The following is a 21,783-nucleotide window of genomic DNA, read 5'->3' as shown; positions in this document are numbered from 1 at the left end:
CCCTCTCCTTTGTCCAGTTTCGCGCCAGAGCTGGGGCTGGAGTGCCCCAGCAACCGGTTTGAACCGGGGTATGCATGGAGCACCTAGGGTGCCCCAGGCAGTGTCTCAATCTATTCAGCCCTCCCTGTCCCAATACACAAAGTCCTGTCTGGGGTGGTGCTCGCACCTCTCCAGGCAGGAAACCTATTGTCCAAACCTCCGTGACTGGAAGGACTCCCAGCAGCAGGAGGTCAGACTTGTGTCGGTGGCAGCAGCGTCCATTTTGTGACGCTGGGGCTCTGGTTAACTTTAACCGGGATAGTCAGCAACAACATGTCTTCTCCCTCTAGAAGGGTGGAATGGTACCCCCGTCGCCAGAATTGGCGAGGGGGTAGTATTCCAAAGCAAATGACACCTTACACGACATGTTTGGATAAAGCCAAACCAAAGTTAGCATTTAACCGCGAGGTTCATAATGCACTTAAGAGTATATGGTATGGCAATATCAAAGAACAGCTATAAGGACATGGTTCCGAAAGCTGCAGACAGGCTCAGCTCATGCTAGAGCACCATCTCACACATAACCAAGCAATCTGCCTCCAGGATTGTTAAGGCCTGCCATAGGAGTGACTTATAGGTTACTATGTGTCTATATATAAGTAGGTATAGGTATACTATACCTAAGCAAGGGGTGATTACACGACCTTGCCCCAGCTGAGTGATCAGCCAGTTGTGTCTATTTGAGTGGCCAGCCAGGGGTGGCATAATACATGCTGCAGCCCCTGGTAGGCCTTGGTTACACCTATGCCCTGAGTACCTAGGGTACACTTCTACAGGGGCTGACAAGGTGAACCAATTCCCAATTGTGTATGTACCTAGAGTACATGGTGTACATTTAGAAAGAGTGCATCTGGGCTGTGGGTCTGATTAGCAGGCCCACAGCCGCATCTAAGTCGAAAACCAGTAAAGCAAAGCAAAAAGTGGGGGTGACCATAGGAAGCAGACCCTACTCTCCTACACCCCCATTCCTGCAGTCGCTGCCAATCCCCTCCGTGAGGCAACTCCTCACAGAACCATACCGGAATCTCAGGCGCATACGCAGGGCTCACTTTATTTCGTCGTAGAGCCCTATTCCAGCATTGCCGTAATACCCATAAATCTCTGGGCACCTCTCTTTCACGCACCGGGAGCTGGAACAGAATCAGAGTCAGGTGGCGAAGCCCCAGATCCCTACCTCTCTGATCCATCTCAACTCCCAGTTTCCCCGCCATCCGCTGCGTGAACCATTGGAACTGGGCCGCATGGTAGTAAGCCTCGAAATCAGGTACTGCAAAGCCCCCTTCTTGTCTGGGATGCATCATAGTATTCAACGCCACTCTACGCCTCCCTGATCTCCATAGAAAACTCTACACCATTGAGTTTAGTTGGGCAAAGCACTTCCCAGGCTCCCAAAGTGGCAGCGTAACAAAGTAACCTCTCAGCACCATATACTCTTAATGGCATCACTGCACTTACAGTGCCCAGGAATGGCCCTGGGTACTGTAGGGGCACAGGACTCATGCACATGTGCCCACACCACTGGCATAGGGCACCCAGCTAGAGAGGTGACTGATGTATGCCAGGGCAGTGGAATTGTGGGCATGGCACACAGGGATGTGTGCCATGTCGACTCTTTGTTTAGTTCTGCACCAGGACACTCAGCCTGCAAAGGCAGTGTGTGTGTGTCAGGGTGCAGGGCCCCCAAGGGTGGCACAATAAGTGCTGCAGCCCTTAGGGGTCTTCTCTGGTCACAATGCCCTGGGTACCCAGGGTACAGTTTACCACGGGCTGACATGTGGCCAGAGATGCGAATTGGGTTTTAGTTTCAACACAGTTTTTAGGGAAGGAACACAGGCCCTGGGCACCTGATTGGCAGGATCCCAGGGCACACTCAGTCAAAGCACATCAGCAATTCAGCAAAAAGTGGGGAGATACCATGCAAGAAAGAAGGCACTTCCTTACACCATCCTGACTGAAACCCGGGATAGATGCTGAAAGAGCGGAATCATAGCCTGAATATCCCGGACTCGCTTCTCGGGAGGATAAACCCGAAAAACAGTGTCGAATCCAGAACCTCGGAGATGAAAGGGAACTTCCGAGAGGGACTCAGGTGCGACTTCGGCACGTTGATGGAGAACCCCAGCAAATGGAGGAGGTCGGCGGTAGTCTGGAGGTGGGCGACAACTGCCTGGGGCGAGCCCGCCTTCAACAGCCAGTCGTCGAGGTAGGGGAAGACTGACACCCCAGACCTGGGCAGATGAGCTGCGACCACCACCATCACTTTCGTGAACACCCGAGGGCGCTGGTAAGGCCGAAGGGGAGCACGGCAAACTGAAAATGCTCCTGGCCCACCATGAACTGCAAGTAACGCCGGTGGGCCGGCAGGACGGGGATATGAAAATATGCGTCCTGCAAGTCCAACGCTACCATCCAGTCTCCAGGGTGCAGGGCAGTCAGGACCTGAGCCAGAGTCAGCATCTTGAATTTCTCCTTCCGGAGGAAGCCGTTGACGTCCCGGAGGTCCAAGATGGGGCGCAGACCCCCCTTGTTCTTCTTGGGGACCAGAAAGTTAGTGGAAATAACCACTCTCTACTTTCTGATCGGCAACATACTTGATGGCCCCCTTGGCCAGGAAGGCCGAGACTTCCTGACGGAGAAGAGCCAAATGATCCGGCGATACCGAGGTGGCATGGCTGGAGGGGAAGGCAGAAAGGGGAGCGAGTAACCTTGGCAGATTATCTGCAGCACCCATTTGTCCAATGTGATTTTGCGCTAGTGATGGAGGTGGTGACGGACCCTGCCTACCACCGACGCCAGTGACGGACGTGGAGCCGCACGACGCCACCTACTGGTGCGCAGGGGTACTGCTAAGCAGAAAACTTTCCAGATCCAGACTGACGCCTGGGGAATATTCTAAGGCATGGGTACTCACAAACTTTCTCTCGGGGGTCAAATTTACAGTGTGGTTTGTGTCCGAGGGCCGCACCGGTGGGGGCGGGGTCAGTGGGGAAGGGGGCAAAAAAAAAACTGTGACCATGAGGTTGATCACAGGTCCCTGCAGCGGACGCCTTCGCCCACTGAGCCACCAGACCCGGCATACACACATCTCTCTCTCTCTCTCTCTCTCTCTCTCTCCCTCTCTCCCTCCCTCTCTTTCTCCCTCCCTCTCTTTCTCCCTCTCCCTCCCTCCCTCTCGGTTTCCTTCTCCCTCACTCTATTTCCCTCTCTCTCCTTCCTTCTCCCTCCTTTCCTCTGTCTCCCTCTCTCTCCTTCCCTCTCCCTCCTTCCCTCTGCCTCCCTCTCCCTCACTTTGAGGTCTCCCTCACTCTGAGGTCTCCCTCTCTCTCCTTCCCTCTCCCTCATTCCCTCTGTCTCCCTCTCTCTCTGCTTCCTTCTCCCTCACTCTATTTCCCTCTCCCTCTCTCCCCCTCCTTCCCTCTACCTCCCTCTCTCTCTCCTTCCCTCTCCCTCACTCTGAGGTCTCCCTCACTCTGAGGTCTCCCTCTCTCTCCTTCCCTCGCCCTCTCTCTGAGGTCTCCCTCTCTCTCCTTCCCTCTCCCTCACTCTGAGGTCTCCCTCCCTCTCTCTCTCTCTCTCCTTCCCTCCGTCTCCCTCACTCTGAGGTCTCCCTCTCTCTCGTTCCCTCCCCCTCACTCTGAGGTCTCCCTCTCTCTCCCTCTGTCTCCCTCCCTCTGTCTCCCTCCCTCCCTCTGCCTCCCTCCCTCGCTCTGCCTCCCTCCCTCGCTCTGCCTCCCTCCCTCGCTCTGCCTCCCTCCCTCGCTCTGCCTCCCTCCCTCTCCCTCCCTCCCTCCCTCTCCCTCCCTCCCTCCCTCTCCCTCCCTCCCCCTCCCTCCCTCCCCCTCCCTCCCTCCCCCTCCCTCGCTCTCCCTCCCTCGCTCTCCCTCCCTCCCTCGCTCTCTCTCCCTCCCTCTCCCTCCCTCGCTCTCCCTCGATTGCTCTCCCTCCCTCGCTTGCTCTCCCTCCCTCGCTCTCTCTCCCTTGCTCCCTCGCTCGCTCTCCCTCCCTCTCCCTACCTCGCTTGCTCTCCCTCCCTCGCCCTCACTCTCACTCTCCCTCCCTCACTCTCCCTCCCTCACTCTCCCGCCCTCGCTCTCCCTCGCTTGCTTTCCCTCCCTCCCTCGTTTGCTCTCCCTCCCTCCCTCGTTCTCCTTTGCTTCCTCTCCCTCCCTCGCTCTCCCTCCTCACCCTATCTGTGTGTGCCCGGGCTGTGACAGCTTCCAGGCGCACGCACACAGCCACACACAGTTGTTCACCTCTCAGCGCCCCTGCAGCCCCACTCAGACTATGCTGGGAATCGCCCGGCCCCCACAGAGCAGCAGAGTCTAAGTCCGCTCTGGTTGCAGACACTCTTAAAAAAAAAACAAAAAAAAACTCGGGTAGGATGTCTGCAAGGTCCGCGGGTTGCCAGGGAAGGCTTGCCGGCCCGCCACCTGTCCGCGGGCCGTACTATGAGTACCCCTGTTCTAAGGTAAGGAATTTATCACTAACGTGTCTCTTTCAGATGGTCTTTTTTGTCAATCAGTGGATTATTGTTTCTTGCAAACAGTGCCCCCTTGGCACCCAACCTGCTACAAAATCATTCAGTCCATGCAGTTGCCTCACAGAGCACAAAATTTCAGTGCCGAGCCCCATGGGGGGAAAAATCAACAAAGGTGGAGCTTTGTACTGTTGTCCTGTGAAATTTGCGGGTACATGAACATACCCATGAGTCATCTAACGCATGCTTAGCTCTAAAATGAAAACTTCGTTGAAAAATGTTGCAGTACTCTGAATCCAATTCTAGATGGCAGGAAACCACACAGCACATACTCTACAAGAACATTTATTGAAAAAACTCACATTTTTGCTCCTTTTACAAGATGTAGCAAGAATGATCTAGTCAAGTTTAGGCCCTGTAGTAGTTAGCATCTGAAAACGCCTGTGAGTCAAGGGTGTAGTAAAGCACCCGCTGTACCAGCTTCGGCGGGGGTGACAGTGGACAGATTCAATAGTTTTCTTTGGCTCTTCTTAATTTGGAGAGTGACTCCCAGGTCAAAAGACGGAACAAGAACTAGTAAATGGCAGAAAGAAGATACTGTGACAAGGTGGCTAAAGGAAGGCGAAAGAACCAAACATGTTTACAAAGAGAAAGAGGAGTAATGACCACGGCAAAATAAATGTGAGGCAAAGAAGGAAGGAGATAAAGGGAGGTTAAGAAAAAAGAATAGAACGAAGAAAAGTAGAAATGGGAAGGAAGAAAACTTTCCTGGGTAAACAATACCTGGGGCTTTCCCTCAAAGAGTCGGAATCGCATGCTTCACTCACACACTCAGTGGTAGCCATATAGTTCAAAGTGAGCAAGCGGCATTTTAATTTTGTGCCTACTCCCAAATGAGATTCCTCAAGAGTATGACAGGTGCTGCTGAGGAAGTACAAGAGTAGTTGCTACCTCACAGCAACTGTGTGAAGTAGTTAGTTTCCTTCATACAAATATCAGTGTCTGTAACAGACAACACACATTGAATGGTGAACAAAACCACCTGATCTCTGTTGGGCATATGTATTTGCTAAAAACTATTTCTGATAAATAAAGACTTACTGGTATAAATGATTAGATCAAGGCAACATCTTAAAGACAGACATTAATATATTGCATACAAAAATCAAACCGCGTTGCCTTGTCAATTCAAGACTGTGCCACAGGAGACATACACAATGCTCAGGTGGGGATTGTTACCCAAGTTAACAACGTATCAAAACATAGAGCAATTGTGACTGGATGTTTCCAAGGCAGGGGCTCACTTTAATGAAGTACTTTGGTGACAGAGGGGAAGATGTGACAAACATAGTGATCTTGCACCTTTCTCACCTCAGGACAAAGATTCCCAGTGGAAACGGAGGTGATCTTGCCTGGAGGTCCAGTGATATAGCAGTTTTTTCCTCCAGGACTCTGCTGTTGATCTACAGAAGATTTACAAAAAAAGAATTATTAAATAGAGAAAGAATATAGCCAGGCCATCAACTCCAAAGTAACGCAAAGTCTACTGAACCACACCTAAGGAGATCTTACTAAATTGAGTACACCCTATTTTGAAAATGCACTTCTCACTGAGCTCACAACTTCACGGAGAACCCCACCACTATCAGAACCCTGTTAAAGGTCAATTCAGGATTCTAAAGGAACTGCTCTTAAAGAATATAAAAGGCTGAAGTGTTTTGAAAAGTTTAAAACGCACTTTTGTGCAAAGTTTAGGTAATACTGAAGAATGTACACGTATAATGATGGTAGGGGACTTTAATGCTAAGCAAAGCAATAGTGCAGAGTCTGTATTCCCGGCCTAATTAAAATCTGATAAACGCGGCCTATCCCTTCTGCAAAATCTTAGGAATCTTGACCTTGTACTTTTAAACGGTAGATTCCCGGAGGACTCTCCAGCAGCTTATACTTTTAATGGGATATATGGCCACTCTTTAATTGATTATATGGCAGTTTCCTTTAAATTGTTTAGTGTGTGCACACAGTTCAAGGTGCTCCCTACAAAGTTGAGTGACCATAACATTCTAGAGGTAAATGTGGTTATAAAAATTGTGAAGCCCGAACTCTGGAATCAGAGGAAAGAAAATGTTACTTATTCTCGAAATAATGGCCGTACTTGTTGGTCATATAAGGCGCTTCCAAACTTTGAGGGGGTTTTCAAGAATATTGCTTTTAACACAAGTCCGGAGACCACGGTTCTGAGGTATGAGGGGGTTTTGGCAGCAATTAGAAGATTGGGAAGAAATAGGCAAGGTGTGAGAGTCCCCCCAATAGTAATAACATCATGGGAAATGAAAAAATTGAATAAGGAGATTAATGGTTTAATTACAGACCAATTTAGAGAGCCCAGATTACAAAGGCAGAGAGAGATATATAGGCTAAAACAGGTTCGGAAAAGGAAAATAGCATCAGATCGGAGGACGGTTGAAGACGAAAAATGGGTTAATTTACGAGAAGTGGCTTTATCCGGGGATACTAGAAAGTATTGGGCATTGATAGCAAAGTTTTGTGATGGGAGAGAAAAATCAGAACCCATTTTAATCTCAGAAACCGAATGGTTTATTTATATTTCCCAACTTTATGCTCCAAATCAACTAGCTGATCAGTTTGAAGAGGTCGCTAATGCTTTTTTAAAGGGGGGTGATGTAGGAGCACCAACATGTTTGGAGATTGAAGGATACATTAAAGGGGCAAGATACTCTAGTGCAATGGGGCCAGATGATGTTACAGTAGCTATAATAAAACAGGACTGTGAGGATTGGGCTACATTTTTACATCCATTGTTTGTCCACTGTTATAATGATGGGGACATCCCACAATCTTGGAAGGGAAGTATATGAGTCCCGTTATATAAGAAGGGCCCCAAAAATTCCCTGGCCAGTTTTAGACAAATTTCCCTTTTAGATGCAACGGGGAAACTGTTCGCGAAGAGTATCCTGGGCATTTGGAAATAATTATATACCTTTGGAACTAACAGGATTCCGTAAGAATAGTGGCACACTGGATAACATCTCTGTTCTGCAAACCTTAATTGAAAAAAACAAAAACGTGGGCCGGGGGGTCCCGTTGTACTCAACCTTTATAGATTTCTCCACAGCGTTCGATAGGGTAGATCAGGGGACGCTGTAGCGGAAATTGGTTACAATGGGGATTCCAGGGTACCTCCTAAGATTAATAATTGCTCTCCATTCTTCGACCTGGACAAAAGTTTTATTGGGGGGAACATAAGGCCTCTCAAAGAAAAGAGGCACACATAACGGGCTGAAGCAGGGGTGCCTTCTGCCCCCTTTACTCTTTTCTATTTACATCAATGATCTGCCGAGTAGTGTAGGTCAGAGTAAAGGGGACCCTCCTCAAGTAGGTAACCTAAAACTGAGTTGTCTGTTATATGCAGACGATGCAATAATAATGGACTTAACACCAATTGGTTTGCAAAGACGACTGACAGAGCTAGTTAGGTATACAGAAGGGTATTTTTTTTAAATAAATATTTTAAAGAGTAAAGTTATGATTTTTAGTTATCAAGGTTGTAAGGTTAGAAAAAATTTGAATTGGTTTTAGGGAAAGGAAAAACTGGAAGTAGTAACCTTTTATCCATATTTAGGAAAAATATTTACTAACAGGTTTACAGCCAATAGACACATGGATCACTGCAAAGGTAAAGCGATTTCACAAGCCTCTGCAATTAATCGCCTGTACATGCAATGTGGGAAAAGACATTTCTCACATATTATTTCAGTTTATAAAATAAAGATCCCACCGACTTTGAATTATGCTAGCGAAACAATAGATGCGCATGAGCGGGCCAAATTTGAGAAAGTGGAAGGAAAGATCTGGCGCCTAATATGTAATCTGAATCGTGCAGCGCCGATCGCAGCGCTTAGACTCGAATTTGGTCTTCTTTTTACATATGTGTTATCAATGGCTGCCTGTTTAAGGTGGTGTAATGTTCTGATAAACGGTTCCGACAATTTACTAAGGACAGCGTTGCACAGGGAAATATTTGTAAACATGTTGGGAAAAAGTGCTATTTTTAAAAATTATTTAAAAGCATTAAGCATGTTTGGTTTAGATATGGACGGGGCAGCGGTTTTATGTAAAACAGCCTTAAAGAAGATAATTAAGAAAACAATATTTGTGGTTTCTCGTGAAAGAGATTTGAAATTGTGCTAATTGAATAGAAGTATGGATTGTATTGTTGGGAGCTCCATCTTTACAAATCCCCAACCTTATGTCCTATGGAACCTAAAACACAGAGTACGTAGGGTGATTCTGTTATTAAGATTGAATTTATTACCTCTTAGAATTGTAGCAAAAGTTACTACTTGTGTAACGATATATCTGTAAGAGACATTAGTTAGTGATAGATTACTTACCTTAGAAGATCCCCAGGCGTCAGACTGGATCCGGAAATGTTTTGCGTAGAAGTACCCTTGCGCGTCGGTAGGAGTCGTCTGAGGCTCCGCGTCCGTCGTCGGCGGCGCCGTGATGACGTCGTCGGAGTACTTAGACGCCGCCTCCGCGTGCTGACGTCAGTTCTTAGACACAGCTTTTCCGCGCCAGAAGCGCTGAGCCATGTTAAAAACCAACACTGGTGCCATTGAAACTAGGGCCCTGAAAGGGGATAACCCTAACCCTAGATATCGGTTCGCAGAACGGGGAGGATGGGTGGGACGGTAAGGAATCTATCACTAACTAATGTCTCTTACAGATATATCGTTACACAAGTAGTAACTTGTGCATCTGAAAGAGACACGTTAGTATTAGATTCCTTACCTTAGAATAGATACCCCAGCAATACCAACCCCGGTGGTGGGTCTGCGAACCAATAATCACACCAGAAAGTCCTGGCGGACAGAACGGCCAAAGAAGCCATCCCTCCGGACTTGGCTATCCAGGCAGTAGTGTCTTGCAAACGTGTGCAGCGAGGCCCACGTAGCTGCCTGACAAATGTCTTGTAAGGGCACCCCCCGGCCCAAGGCAGTTGTAGTCGCCGTGGCACGGGTGGAATGAGCCCGCAATCGAACAGGGGGGCTCCTTTTTAGCCAAGGAGTAACATGCCTGGATACACAAGATGATCCACCGGGAGATGGTCCTCTTGTGTACCGCTTTCCCCTTCTTAGGGCCCACGTAACCAACAAAGAGTTGGTCATCCACCCGGAACTGGCGTGTGCGATCCAAATAGAATGAGAGCGCACGTTTTGGGTCCAGACGGTGGAGCCCCTCTTCCTCTTTAGAGGGATGCGGTGGCGGAAAGAAGGTGGGCAAGGTGATAGACTGCCCGATGTGGAAGGCCGTGACAACCTTGGGCAGGAAAGATGGCTTAGTACGCAACACAACCTTGTCCGGATGGACAGAAAGGAAAGGAGGAGTACAAGAAAGAGCCTGAAGCTCACTCACTCTCCTGGCAGAGGTGATGGCAACCAGGAAGGCAGTCTTCAATGTAAGAAGACGGAGAGGACAGTTGTGAAGTGGCTCAAAGGGAGCGCACATCAGAAACGTTAGAACAAGGTTCAAGTCCCACTGAGGCATCACAAACGGAACAGGAGGGATTGTGTGTGTGATGCCCTTCAGAAGTCGATTTACAATAGGGGACTTGAACAAAGAAGGTTGATCAGGCAGCCTCAGAAAGGCTGAAAGGGCAGAGTGATAGCCCTTGATAGTGTCCAGAGCAGAGCCCTGCTGGGCAAGAGAAAGAAGGAAGAGAAGAACCTCAGAAAGAGGGGCAGCAAGAGGATCCACAGCCTTTGCTGTGCACCATGCCACAAATCTGTTCCACCTGCAGGCGTATACCGACTTAGTGGAGGGACGCCTGGCTGCCAGAATGACATTACAGACTTCAGGAGGCAAGTCAAATGGCCTCAACTGTCGCTGCTCAATCTCCAAGCATGGAGGTGGAGACTGGACAGGTTCGGGTGGAGGACCGTCCCCTGCTGCTGCGACAGGAGGTCCTCCTGAAGAGGCAGACGAACCGGGGGATCGACTGACATACTGAGTAGCTCTGGATACCAGTACCTTCGTGCCCAGTCCGGAGCCACAAGGATGACTTGTGCCCGGTCGCCCTTGATCTTCTTCAGCACTCTGGGCAGAAGAGGTATAGGCGGAAAGGCGTATAACAGACCGCAACTCCACACGCGACGAAAAGCGTCGCCGAGCGAGTGCCGCCTTGGAAATTCCAACGCGCAGAACTGAAGACATTGTGCGTTCTCTATGGTGGTGAATAGATCTAACCAAGGCTCTCCTCATCGCTGAAAGAGGCCTTGCGCCACTTAAGAGTTCAGACGCCATTCGTGATCCATCATGCACCGACGGCTGAGTTCGTCCACCCTGGCATTCAGAGAACCTGCCAGGTGTCGAACCACCAGGGTCACGCCCTGCTGTTACAGTCACTCCCAGAGGCGCAGAGCCTCCTGGCAAAGGGTCCACGACCCCACCCCGCCCTGTTTGTTGCAGTACCACATGGCGGTGGTGTTGTCCGTGAACACCTGCACTACACTCCCCCGGACAGAGAGGAGGAATGCCTTCAGTGCTAGACGAATCGCCCGCAGCTCCAAAAGGTTGATATGGAGCTGGGACTCCGCCGGAGACCAGAGTCCTCTGATCTCCGCCTCTCCCATGTGGCCTCCCCAGCCCTGGAGGGATGCGTCTGTCATAACTACGTGCTTCAGATGGGGAAGGGAGAGGGATCTGCCACTGACCCAATCGCGGTCTGTGAGCCACCACTGCAGCTGTCTCGCAGTGCCCTCCGAGATCAGGACGTGGTCGGACAGGTTGCCCTGATGCTGGGCCCACTGAAACTTCAGGTCCCACTGCAGAGCCCGCATCCGCCACCTGGCGTGATGCACCAGTAGGATGCAGGAGGCCATCAGCCCCAGACGCCGTAGCGTCAACCTGACGAAGACCCGGGATAAAGGCTGAAAGATCGGAATCAGAGCCTGAATATCCTGGACCCGCTGTTCGGGTGGATGAACCTGAAACTGCGCCGAGTCGAGAACCGCTCCGATGAAGAGGAGCTTCTGAGAGGGGCACAGGTGTGACTTTGGCACATTGATGGAGAACCCCAGCTGGTGCAGGAGATCTGCTGTAGTCTGGAGGTGGCTGACGACTGTCTGGGGCGAGCCCGCCTTCAACAGCCAGTCGTCGAGGTAGGGGAAGACTGAAACCCCTAACCTGCGCAGATGAGCTGGGACCACCACCATCACCTTTGTGAACACCCGTGGGGCGCTGGTAAGGCCGACGGGGAGCACGGTATACTGAAAGTGCTTGTGGCCAACCGTGAACCGCAGGTAGCGCCGGTGGGCCGGCAGGACGGGGATCTGAAAATAAGCGTCCTGCAAGTCCAACGCTACCATCAAGTCTCCTGGGTCCAGGGCAGCTAAGACCTGAGCCAGAGTCAGCATTTTGAACTTCTCCTTCCGGAGGAAGCCGTTGACGTTCCGTAGGTCCAAGATAGGGCGCAGGCCCCCTTTGCCCTTCTTGGGTACCAGAAAGTAGTGGGAGTAGCAACCACATCCTACTTCTGGCCCAGGAACGCACTCGATGGCCCCCTTGGCAAAGAGGGCCGTAACTTCCTCCTGCAGAAGTCGCAAATGATCCCCTGATACACGGTGGGTCTGTGGTGGCATGGATGGAGGAGTCGCCTCGAAGGGGAGGGAGTAGCCCCTTCGGACGATCTGCAGCACCCACCTGTCCGACGTGACAGTGCGCCAGTGGAGGTGGTGATGGCGAACCCTGCCCCCCACTGGCGTCACATGGGCCTGAAAGCACGGACTAGGAGGGTTTCGAGGCGGATGCTGCGGGGGAAGGTGTGGGCTGACCTCGCCGCTGGCCCCGACCGCCGCCACGGCGGTTTCCACGGCCGCCACCGCGTTGGGTATTACCCTGCGGAGGGTGGCTGGCAGCACGTGTGGGTACACTCCTTCGTGGCCACGAAAGGAGTGAAAGGCAGCCAATTGCTGGCGCGGGGCCGAGAGGCCCAAGGACTTGGCCGTAGCCCTGGAGTCCTTAAAGCGCTCAAGCGCATGGTCTGCCTTGTCGCCAAAAAGGCGACGGCCATCAAACGGCATGTCCATCAGTGTGTTTTGGACATCGGCCGAAAAGTTGGCGGACCTCAACCAGGCGTGACGTCTGACCGCCACTGTCGTTGCCATCGCTCTACCCAGTGAGTCGGTGGTATCCAGCCCACACCTGATAGAATATTTGGCTGCATCCCGGCCCTCCACAAGGGCTTTGGCCCGTACCTCCAACGGGCACTCTGGCAGCACTTCCGCAACCGTATCCCACAGAGAGTGGGTGTAGCGGCCCAAGAGGCAGGCGGTGTTGGAAGACCGCAGTCCCAGACTAAGGGAGGAGAAGATCTTTTTACCGTACTGCTCGTACCTCTTGGATTCCCTGTCCGGCGGAGCCGACGGGAATGCGGTCTGGGAATTGGAAGCCTGGATGACCAGGCTCTCGGGGGTGGGGTGGGTGGACAGGAAACATGGGTCGCCCGGAGCTGGGCGGTGGCGTCTGGCCACGTTCCTATCTACGGGCGAACCCGTAGCGGGCTTGGACCAAGTGCCCAAAAGAACGTCGGACAAGGCCTTGTTAAATGGCAGCAGAGGCTCGGCTGAGCATGACTGCGGCTTAAGGACCTCAGTGAGGAGGTTAGTCCTCACGGCCGCGATGGGGAGCTCAAGGCCCAAGGCCTTGGCCGCCCTCATCAACACCACACTATAGGTTGCCCCCTCCTCCGTAGCCACGGTAGGAGGTGAGACAAAGCCAGTGTCGGGCGAAGTGTCCAGACCACTGGCATCCCCAAGGTCACCTGTCCAGTCCTCTTGGGACTGACATTCACGTGTCAGAGGGTCCTCAGACCCCTCCCAATACTCCTCATCACCCATCTCCTGATACTCAGGGTTAGAAAAGGATGGGTCCGGTTCATGGAAAGTAAACTCTCCGAACGGCGTCTGAAGCGGCGCCCAGCGGCGCCGGAACCGGGTCGAGGGAGGCATCAGGGACGGCGCCGCCCGAGGACGGCGCCGGGGGTGACACCTGGGGGGGTCGGCGCCGGGGAGGTCGTCAAGTCCACCGGCGGCGACCCGGATCCGGAACCGGATCCAGTGGGGCCCTGCGGCACCGGAGCCGAAGCACCCGACGTCGTAAGGCCGAAGCCCCCGACCCGCTAGGCCCCCCAGACGGGTCCGCTGGCCCCGAAGGCGCCGCGGAGCCCGTCGGAGGAGAGAGAGACCTCAAGGCCATGAGGAACCACTCGATCTCCCCCGGCGTCGCGTTAGGCCCAGGGACCGGAGGGTATGAGGCCAGATGCGGTGCCTGCGACTCAGATGGAGACGCGTGGGCGGTGCCACCTGAACCCCCCCGGCCGCGTCACGCGAGCGTCGGGGGGAAGTCGGAAGAGCGATGACGTCTCTTCGACTTCTTGTGCTTACCTGACGACTTCGACCCTGAGGAGTGATGTCGACTCCCGGAGCTATGATGGCTCCGGTCCCGCGACCTCCGTCCGGACCCGGACCTCTCTTGACGCGGGGGCCGACTGCCGGAGTTCGAGCCGCTTACGGGACCGCTCCCGTCTAGCCTTCGAAGTCAGGGCCCGGCAGTCGGAACAGGTCTTGTCGTCGTGATCGACGCCGAGGCAGTGGAGACACCGACGGTGAGGGTCGGTGACCGACATCAGCCGGTCGCAATCCTCGCAGGGCTTAAAACCTGGCATCCCTAACGGCACCGTTCGGAGTCGAAGACTCGAAAAAGAATGATCAAAAGATCGAAAAAGATTTAGTCAAAAAGTGACTAAGGTACCACTTTTTCCGGATCTGCGCTGCTGGCGCGGAAAAAAGAAGAACTGACGTCAGCACGCGGAGGCGGCGTCTAAGTACTCCGACGACGTCATCATGGCGCCCACGACGCCGACGACGGACGCGGAGCCGCAGACGACGCCTACCGACGCGCAAGGGTACTGCTACGCAAAAAAATTCCGGATCCAGTCTGACGCCTGGGGATATTCTAAGGTAAGGAATCTATCACTAACGTGTCTCTTTCAGATACAGGTTCCTGGGAGGGTATTCCCAAAAATGAAAGATACTGTCAGGTATGTAATTGTGGTACACAAGATCTGAATCATGTTTTGTTTGTGTGCCCTGCACTCCATTATATACGACGTAGATATTTAAGGATTGTTTTTCTAAAGTATAATATTTCCACAGCAGAACAGGCCCGCAACTGCCTTCTGTCCCCTCCATCCGAACTGATGTGTTTTAAATTTTTTCGCTTTTTCAAAGAATTTTTAAATATTTATTAAGATCGTAAAATGTTACGTTGATTTGAGTGTCTATAGTATTTCTATGTTAGACCTTTTACCCTGCCGCTAGGGGAGGTTGGGAAATAATCTCCCAAAAAGTTGCACAGAGCACTTGCACTTTTTTCGAACGTGTTAATCGTCTTTTTAAGTTCTTATGTGCACCTTATGAGATACTTTTGCTGCTAGTTATTCATTGGTAAAGAGTGTTCCGTAGAGGATGCTTAGAGCATTAGCACTTTATTGAGCACTTTATAAAAACCTTTTGCTGCTAGTATTAATTGGGATCATTTTTCCAAAAGAAGATGCACAGAGCCTTTTAAGCTCAGGTTTTTATGCTTACAACCAAACATGTGTATCTTTTTAAATGTTGTTAGTTGTTTGACATTTATTTTTTGGATTACAACCGTATATTAATTCTTCTGTGTACCTCACTTAATCAGGTTTTCCCGATAAACCATAGCGTGCTGCAATTGAAAGAAGCCTGTATATGTTGAAAGACCATCTGCATTGAAATGAAGTCGACCACCATAGAGTATAGCTTAGTGAACAGAAAAACTGTTCTCTTTTAATTGAATGTTTTTAGCATAGAATTAGCCTAAACAATTTGTATAAATTGGTAATAATTTATATAGGGTAATTTTATTACCTAAGGCTCATGTTTTTTTAAATGAAATGCGAATTTGTAATTTTATTTGAATTTTTTGGTGTATGGAATTGTGTTTTAATCATGTACTTTATGTGGAAAAAAGAGTATCTGTATTTTAAAATTTTAAATGTAATTTTTTATGATGTAATTTCACTATGTTTTTATATTACTTGCTTGTATATCGAGTTTTTTAACTACTATTTTAGTGTATTATATTGGAGAATGTATATGCTTTTATGAGTGAACCTCGAATAAAGCAAAATTTGACTTGACTTGACTTTATGTGGAATTCTTCGGAATTCTAAATCATAATAAATATTGAATCAAGATGTGGCCACAGGAGTAAGCCTGGCAAATAGGTTGGCGCCCCCGAGTTCATTAGAAGGTTGTAATTGACGGTGTGTTGCTCCCAGGCCCCTGACATTCTTCATTTACAGGGGGAGGTACCGCCCTTGGATCAGGGATTCAATAAGTGGAAGGGGTGCACGTTTATCTCCTGGAATATTGCAGAGCTCACGAGTAAGTTTGAAGACCCTGAATAGTTTCTCTTTGTAAAACGCTTTGACATGATCTGCCTCCAGGAAACATGGGCTGTAGAGAAGAGGTTTCATCTGGAAAGTTACAAAAGCTTTTTCGTGCCAGCTTCCCCCTCTAGGCTTGGTTGAGCTAAGGGGGGCTTGTAACCTTTGTCTCAGTAGCAATCCAAGGTAGTTTGGTCACGTTACTCAACACTTGCCCCAGCCTACATGTAATGCTTATATCCAGCGGGAAGAGTAAGCTCCTGCTTTTAAACTTTTATAATGCAGGAGTCACCAACATGGATGAGTGTAATATTACACGGCTGGGGTCCGTACTTCGGAACATTATCACAAGAGGGCATAGGTACTATAACATCTTATTAACAGGGGATTTTAATATCCATATGTGTGGAGATATTAGGAAAGGAGGTGTGAAAGCCATGGGCTGTGCGCGACAAGCTGGTTTGCATATGGAACACACCCCCTAGGGACTATACCTAATGCTATTTTGCATGAATTCGATTTAACATCTGCTATGAACAAGCTGCCTCCAGAGAATGTTGATCTCGCTCGCACTTTTATTGGGAGAGGGCGTGAGACCGTCATTGATTTTACTTTCGTTCCTACACTTTATCTCCTGATTAAGGATTTTACAGTTACGGCGTGTGTATATAGTGACCATACTCCGGTCTTTGTTTCAACAGGTTGGCTCCGTGTAAATAAGCATATTAAGGAGGCTGCGGAAGTTTGTTTTAAAGCAGGGGGAGGAGACTTAAGTGGGGGAAAATTGTCCCAGAGCAGCTCCATGAGACACTTTAAACTGTTTTTGTTTAGAAAGTGAGGCTACTCCGTTGGACGTCATGGAAGCCTTTGGAAGTATGTCCAAGACTATAGTGGAGTTATTACAGGCCCCGGGGTGGGCGTTCCACGCAGCTACAGCCGAGATGGTTTGACTCTGAGTGGTCTCTTGCCTCTAGGAAATTAAAACATGTCTTGGGAGTGACGCCCCGGGATCAGGTGGCTGTTAAAAGCCTCCCGAGAGCCTGTAAGTCTGCTCTAGCAAAACGTTAGTCAATCCCGAAGAAGGAGGCCTGGTCAGATTTAGCAGAGGCAAGTACCTTGAGAAATAGTTCAGAGTTCTGGAGCATCATTAATAGCCCTTTTTTAGCAGGAGACAGCAGCAATTCAATGGATGCCTACATCTCAGAGGATGATTGGGTAAACTTTGGAGGGCATCTTCCAATCTGACACCTTGTTGGCAGGAAAGAGAGGAAGGTAAATCTGAGGTTATTTTTTCAGCACAAGAGGTAAGAGCCGGTATCATGGGACTGTCAAAAAAACAAGGCCCCAGGCTCTGATGGGATTTCCCCAGACGTCTTCATTGCGCAAGTAGAAACATGAGGGCATGTACTCACAGCGGTCGTTAATGCATCTGTCCAGGCCAGTCGTCCAGATTACTGGGCCTTATCGACTAACATGTCAGCCTTCCAAAAGGGTGATCAGGATAGCACTCTCTGCTACAGCCCATCTATTTGTTGGTTTCTGTGGTGAAGATGGTGGGCCATTTGGTGCTGGACAGACTGGTAACCTGGGCAGATAAAAATAATATCCTATCTGAGGTACAATATGGTTTCCGTCCAGATCGCTCCACAGTGAAACAATGTTTAAACCTGTATATGATTCTGAACAAGTACACTGAGGTTTGTCCCAGCTCTGTCCATCTAGCTTTAATGGACCTGTCCTTAGCGTTCGACTGTGTGAATAGATCAAAGCTCTGGCAGTTGATGTCCTCTATTGGCATTGACAGGGACATTGTTTTGTTTCTAAGGGATCTTCACAGAGAGTCTAAAGCAGTTGTCCGGTATTCAAAAGACCTCAAAGTTTGATATCTGGAGAGGGGTGCGCCAGGGGTGTATCCTGGCCCCCCTTCTTTTTAACCTATATATTAATTTCCTGGAGAGGGTCCTTTTGGACGCAAAAGCTGATTGCCCACAGGTGGGGGAAGCGCAGCCTGACGGTCCTCCTATAAGCAGACAATGCTGCACTTATGGCGAGGACAGCTAGGGGTCACAACTCCTATTGAACTCCTTTGTTAATTTCATGGAGGACCTGGGCCTGTTGGTCAATCAGAGTAAGTTGTTTTTTATTCAGGTGGGACCTCGTACAGGCAAACAATTTACTTTTAAGGTAGGAACCTCAGCTATCGCCAAGACCAATGTTTTTTCTTACCTGGGAGTAGTGTTTGATGATGTATTGAGTTGGGGCCCTCTGATTGCTCACAAGAAAGAGGCTTGGTCAGAGCGACTGCAGCTGTTTTCAACTTTGCTTCCAGAGTGAGGGGAAAACCAATAGGGGCCCTTTTGAAAATCTACAAGGCGAAATGTATTGCAAAGACCAGTTATGGGAGCAAGATATGGGATCATGTTGGGTTGGAGGTTATGCAAATTGCAGAAAACAGCTTCTTTCCTTACCGCAAAGTATCCCGTCTTATGTTGTGCCCGAAGAGCTGGGTATTGCCTTTCTCCCAGACATGCTGACTTTCCGCCCTTTAGCATTATGGTTAAAGATCTGGGCTAAGAAAGACCATGCCCTCAGAAAGGACATTCTAAAGGACTGTCTTTTCCTTGAGCACGCTAATCGTCTCCGATGGCTACAGTATGTGAAAATAGCCCTCTGGCGTCTAGGAAGGGCAAATCTATTTGATTACCCAGAAGGCACATGTAAGAGGGATCATACCTGGGCTAAAGAGTGTTTTTTCAGACGGCGTGGTACTAGAGAAGAAACAGAGGCGCGCAAGCCAAGCGTGCGTAGGCACATCACACTCAAAACATTATCAACTATTAAATGATATCTCCTAGAAATCAAAAGCATTTATGACTGCTTCTTATTGACCAAATTTCGGCTCAATCTTTTTCATCATCTCATAGCCAACCACGCGGTGTTCGTAGAGGGCAGTATCTCATGCCCTGTGGCTGCGACGGCCAGTCTCCTCAGGACATGATGCACTTTTTAATGTTTAGTGGCTTTTGTGAGATCCTCGAAAGCATTTTATCATACTGATTCTTAAAAAGGCTTGTTTTAGGATGTGAGACCCACTTTTACCTTTTTACAACTCCTCTCTAATGACACTATAGTACAAGCTTAGTTTTTTAAGAGCCACCCTTTGGCTTAGGTCAAGTTGTGATAAATTCTGATAGTGAGATTTATACTTTTTTAGCCAAGCTAAATAGGTCATATTGGCTGTATGGTGTCGTTATTTTGTACTCATGTGCTATTTTGTCTATATGCGATGTTTGCACGACTTTTATGTTTTTACTGCAAAAACAAGAATAAAGTTTAATAATTGATTGAATGGGTTTGCTGGCAGTAACCCGACTGGAGAACCCTAAGAATCCTTGAGGCCTGAAGGTGTGCCAAAGAAAGCCAGGAGAGTGCGAGAAAAACTTAGCATGGCCTCCTTATATGCCTCAACCTGCTGCAGCATTGCCAATGACAGGGGAAACTTGGGGCACATCGGGATCAGCTGTAGAATTGGCTCCTCAATCAGGGACTGTATCAAGTGACACCATGAAGCCCTCTCAACTTTTCTTAGAGAGTGTCGGGATGTGGTACTGCTTTGCATAGCTATATTTCTTCTAACTAGTCATAGACCCATTGTGTACAGGGCTAGTTTATATTGAAGAATGTAAATCCTACCCCATATTTCTTATTCATGGGGAGAGACTAGTTATCCATGCCCCTAGAATTGATGCAAGTGTTGTGTTCTTGTTTTCCGAAATATGTTGAACTTTAAGACAACCCCAGATGGTATGGCAAAAGAAAAGTTCTACTGTGTCGCAGCACATGCAGATATAGTTGTCTGCCTGTCACATTGTAAGCAGTTTGGATATTTCGAAGCACATGCTATGCAGAATGTTAACCTGAATAAGCCTTAGATTGGAAAGCCGCTTTTCTAAAGAGTATCACTGCAGTTTCCATCTTAAGTCAGGCCCAAGTCAGCCACCCATCCCTCTTTCAGGCACAAAGGAAGTATGGCATAATGTTTAGAAGAGATTTGTATGTTTCGGAAACTACACCAGTCAGCCCCTCCATTAGAATTCTAGCACCTGTTGGGCAATTGTGTTGTACGTTTTTCCATTGCAATTTAAAACGAAGCAGAGCATGTCAGACTCCCATTTAGTACCAGATTTCTGATTGAACAAAGTGAAATGCTGACAATGAATTGACTGAGAACTTCATCACAGTACTCCTCCGCACGTCACATAATTTGGAGATTCCAATCATAGCCCAAGCCCTGTGTCCTCTAGACTTCTTACTGTCCAAACAGGACACCTGCCCATAGTGAGGTTTCTTTCATAACAGTTGCCATATATTTGTTCAAAAATGTAATACATCTGACAAAGTTTCATTCACTCTAATCTCCATCATGGGAATACACTAAGACAGTCACTAGGGTCCAGAGATAACCTTTGGTGAGGTCCGCTATGCAGCGCCATCTACAGTTCTTGGTTGGTGTTTACAACAAACCTGTCAGTATGGCTATAACTTGCAAAAGACTAAGATCTAAGTGATATTATTTTGGCAGTATTAGTGTAAATGCAAATCAATGTGAACACATTCATGGAGATTATATATGGACACACTATCTCATCCTCTTGAAGAATACTTCACCATTGTGCATGGCAGATAGGTTTGTTACTGATAGGCAGGATGGTATTTTTCTGATTGCCTGAAGGATATTGTTAACTGTCCCATTTATTAGGTGAAAATCAACTCTGAGGAATGTTTTTTTTTATTTTGAAAGGACATCATATTGTATAAACGGCAGTACTGATAAAACAATTAATCGTGGAATGTCTGAGGCTAATTATCAGTCCAGGTCACATTTGGCATAAATGTTGGATCAAGTGCATTTTCCAAAATTGATAGTCTGACTGTACATGGTTTTGTAGAGCATTTTGAAGTCATCATCTTCAACTCTTTACCATGGTCTCTAACACCTGCAAAGTGGGAGTATAAATATCAATTTGCCTAAGGTAGATGGTGCAGTACAATGGTGTTTACAGCTTATTGCAGGCAGTGCATGAATTTTTCTATGAATTCAGTTCTTATATATAAAGACAGTTGAAAATAAGAGACAGTGTGCACTCTGCTGCACATTATCTTTGAACGTGTTGGCTACCATGGATAAAGAAAAGTACAAATGAAGTGGTTCCTGTATCAAATCCCTATCCCTAGATATGTACTTACCATTCTTTTTTAATTTGTTTTATTTTATTTATCATTTTAGTACTTTACATCAATAGAAACATGGGCAATCACTGTAATTATTGCAGTTAACCAAAGTATGCATTAATATTGATCAATTAGAAAGTGTCTGATAATAAGGAAGAAGTAAAATATAATCAATAGATGCAGTCCCAGACGAAGTTCCAAGTCCCCGGGGAGAGAGAGCACGCCGCCCCCAGCACACCCCCCGTCTTTCCATCAAACAGAAACAGTGCACAACAATTGAACAATAGCAAGACATTCTATCTTAATAAAGTACATTGTAAGAGTCAGAGACAGGTTATTGTGTTGCATAAACCTCTCATCCCACTCCGGTAGGGACTATGTCCATTTCAAGTTGCGAGGCGGCTGATTTATGTGTAGTCTCGGTGTAAGCCCTGAATGGTCCCCACTCCCCAGATGTCTTTGGGGCGTGAGGAGCGCGGCAATGTGGTGGAGTAAACGTCACTATTGGTGTTGCAATATGCTAGGCTATCTAGCC

The 21,783-nt window shown here is 48.6% G+C and overlaps 1 protein-coding gene across 14 annotated transcripts in view; it reads right to left on the bottom strand.

Moving 5' to 3' along the window:
* Positions 1-21,783, bottom strand: part of AFDN (afadin, adherens junction formation factor) — a 1,642,835-nt gene that overhangs the window by 357,316 nt on the left and 1,263,736 nt on the right. For all 14 annotated transcript variants that reach the window (XM_078648844.1, XM_078648846.1, XM_078648851.1 and 11 more), the window contains one exon: positions 5,888-5,979. In XM_078648844.1, coding sequence (XP_078504970.1) covers positions 5,888-5,979 — 92 coding nt within the window. The remainder of the gene's footprint in view (positions 1-5,887; positions 5,980-21,783) is intronic.

This window comes from Lissotriton helveticus, chromosome 6 (assembly GCF_964261635.1).
Source record: "Lissotriton helveticus chromosome 6, aLisHel1.1, whole genome shotgun sequence".
Lineage (NCBI taxonomy): Eukaryota > Metazoa > Chordata > Amphibia > Caudata > Salamandridae > Lissotriton > Lissotriton helveticus.
Note: the sequence above shows the minus strand (reverse complement) of the source record. Positions and strands in the feature narration are given on the sequence as shown.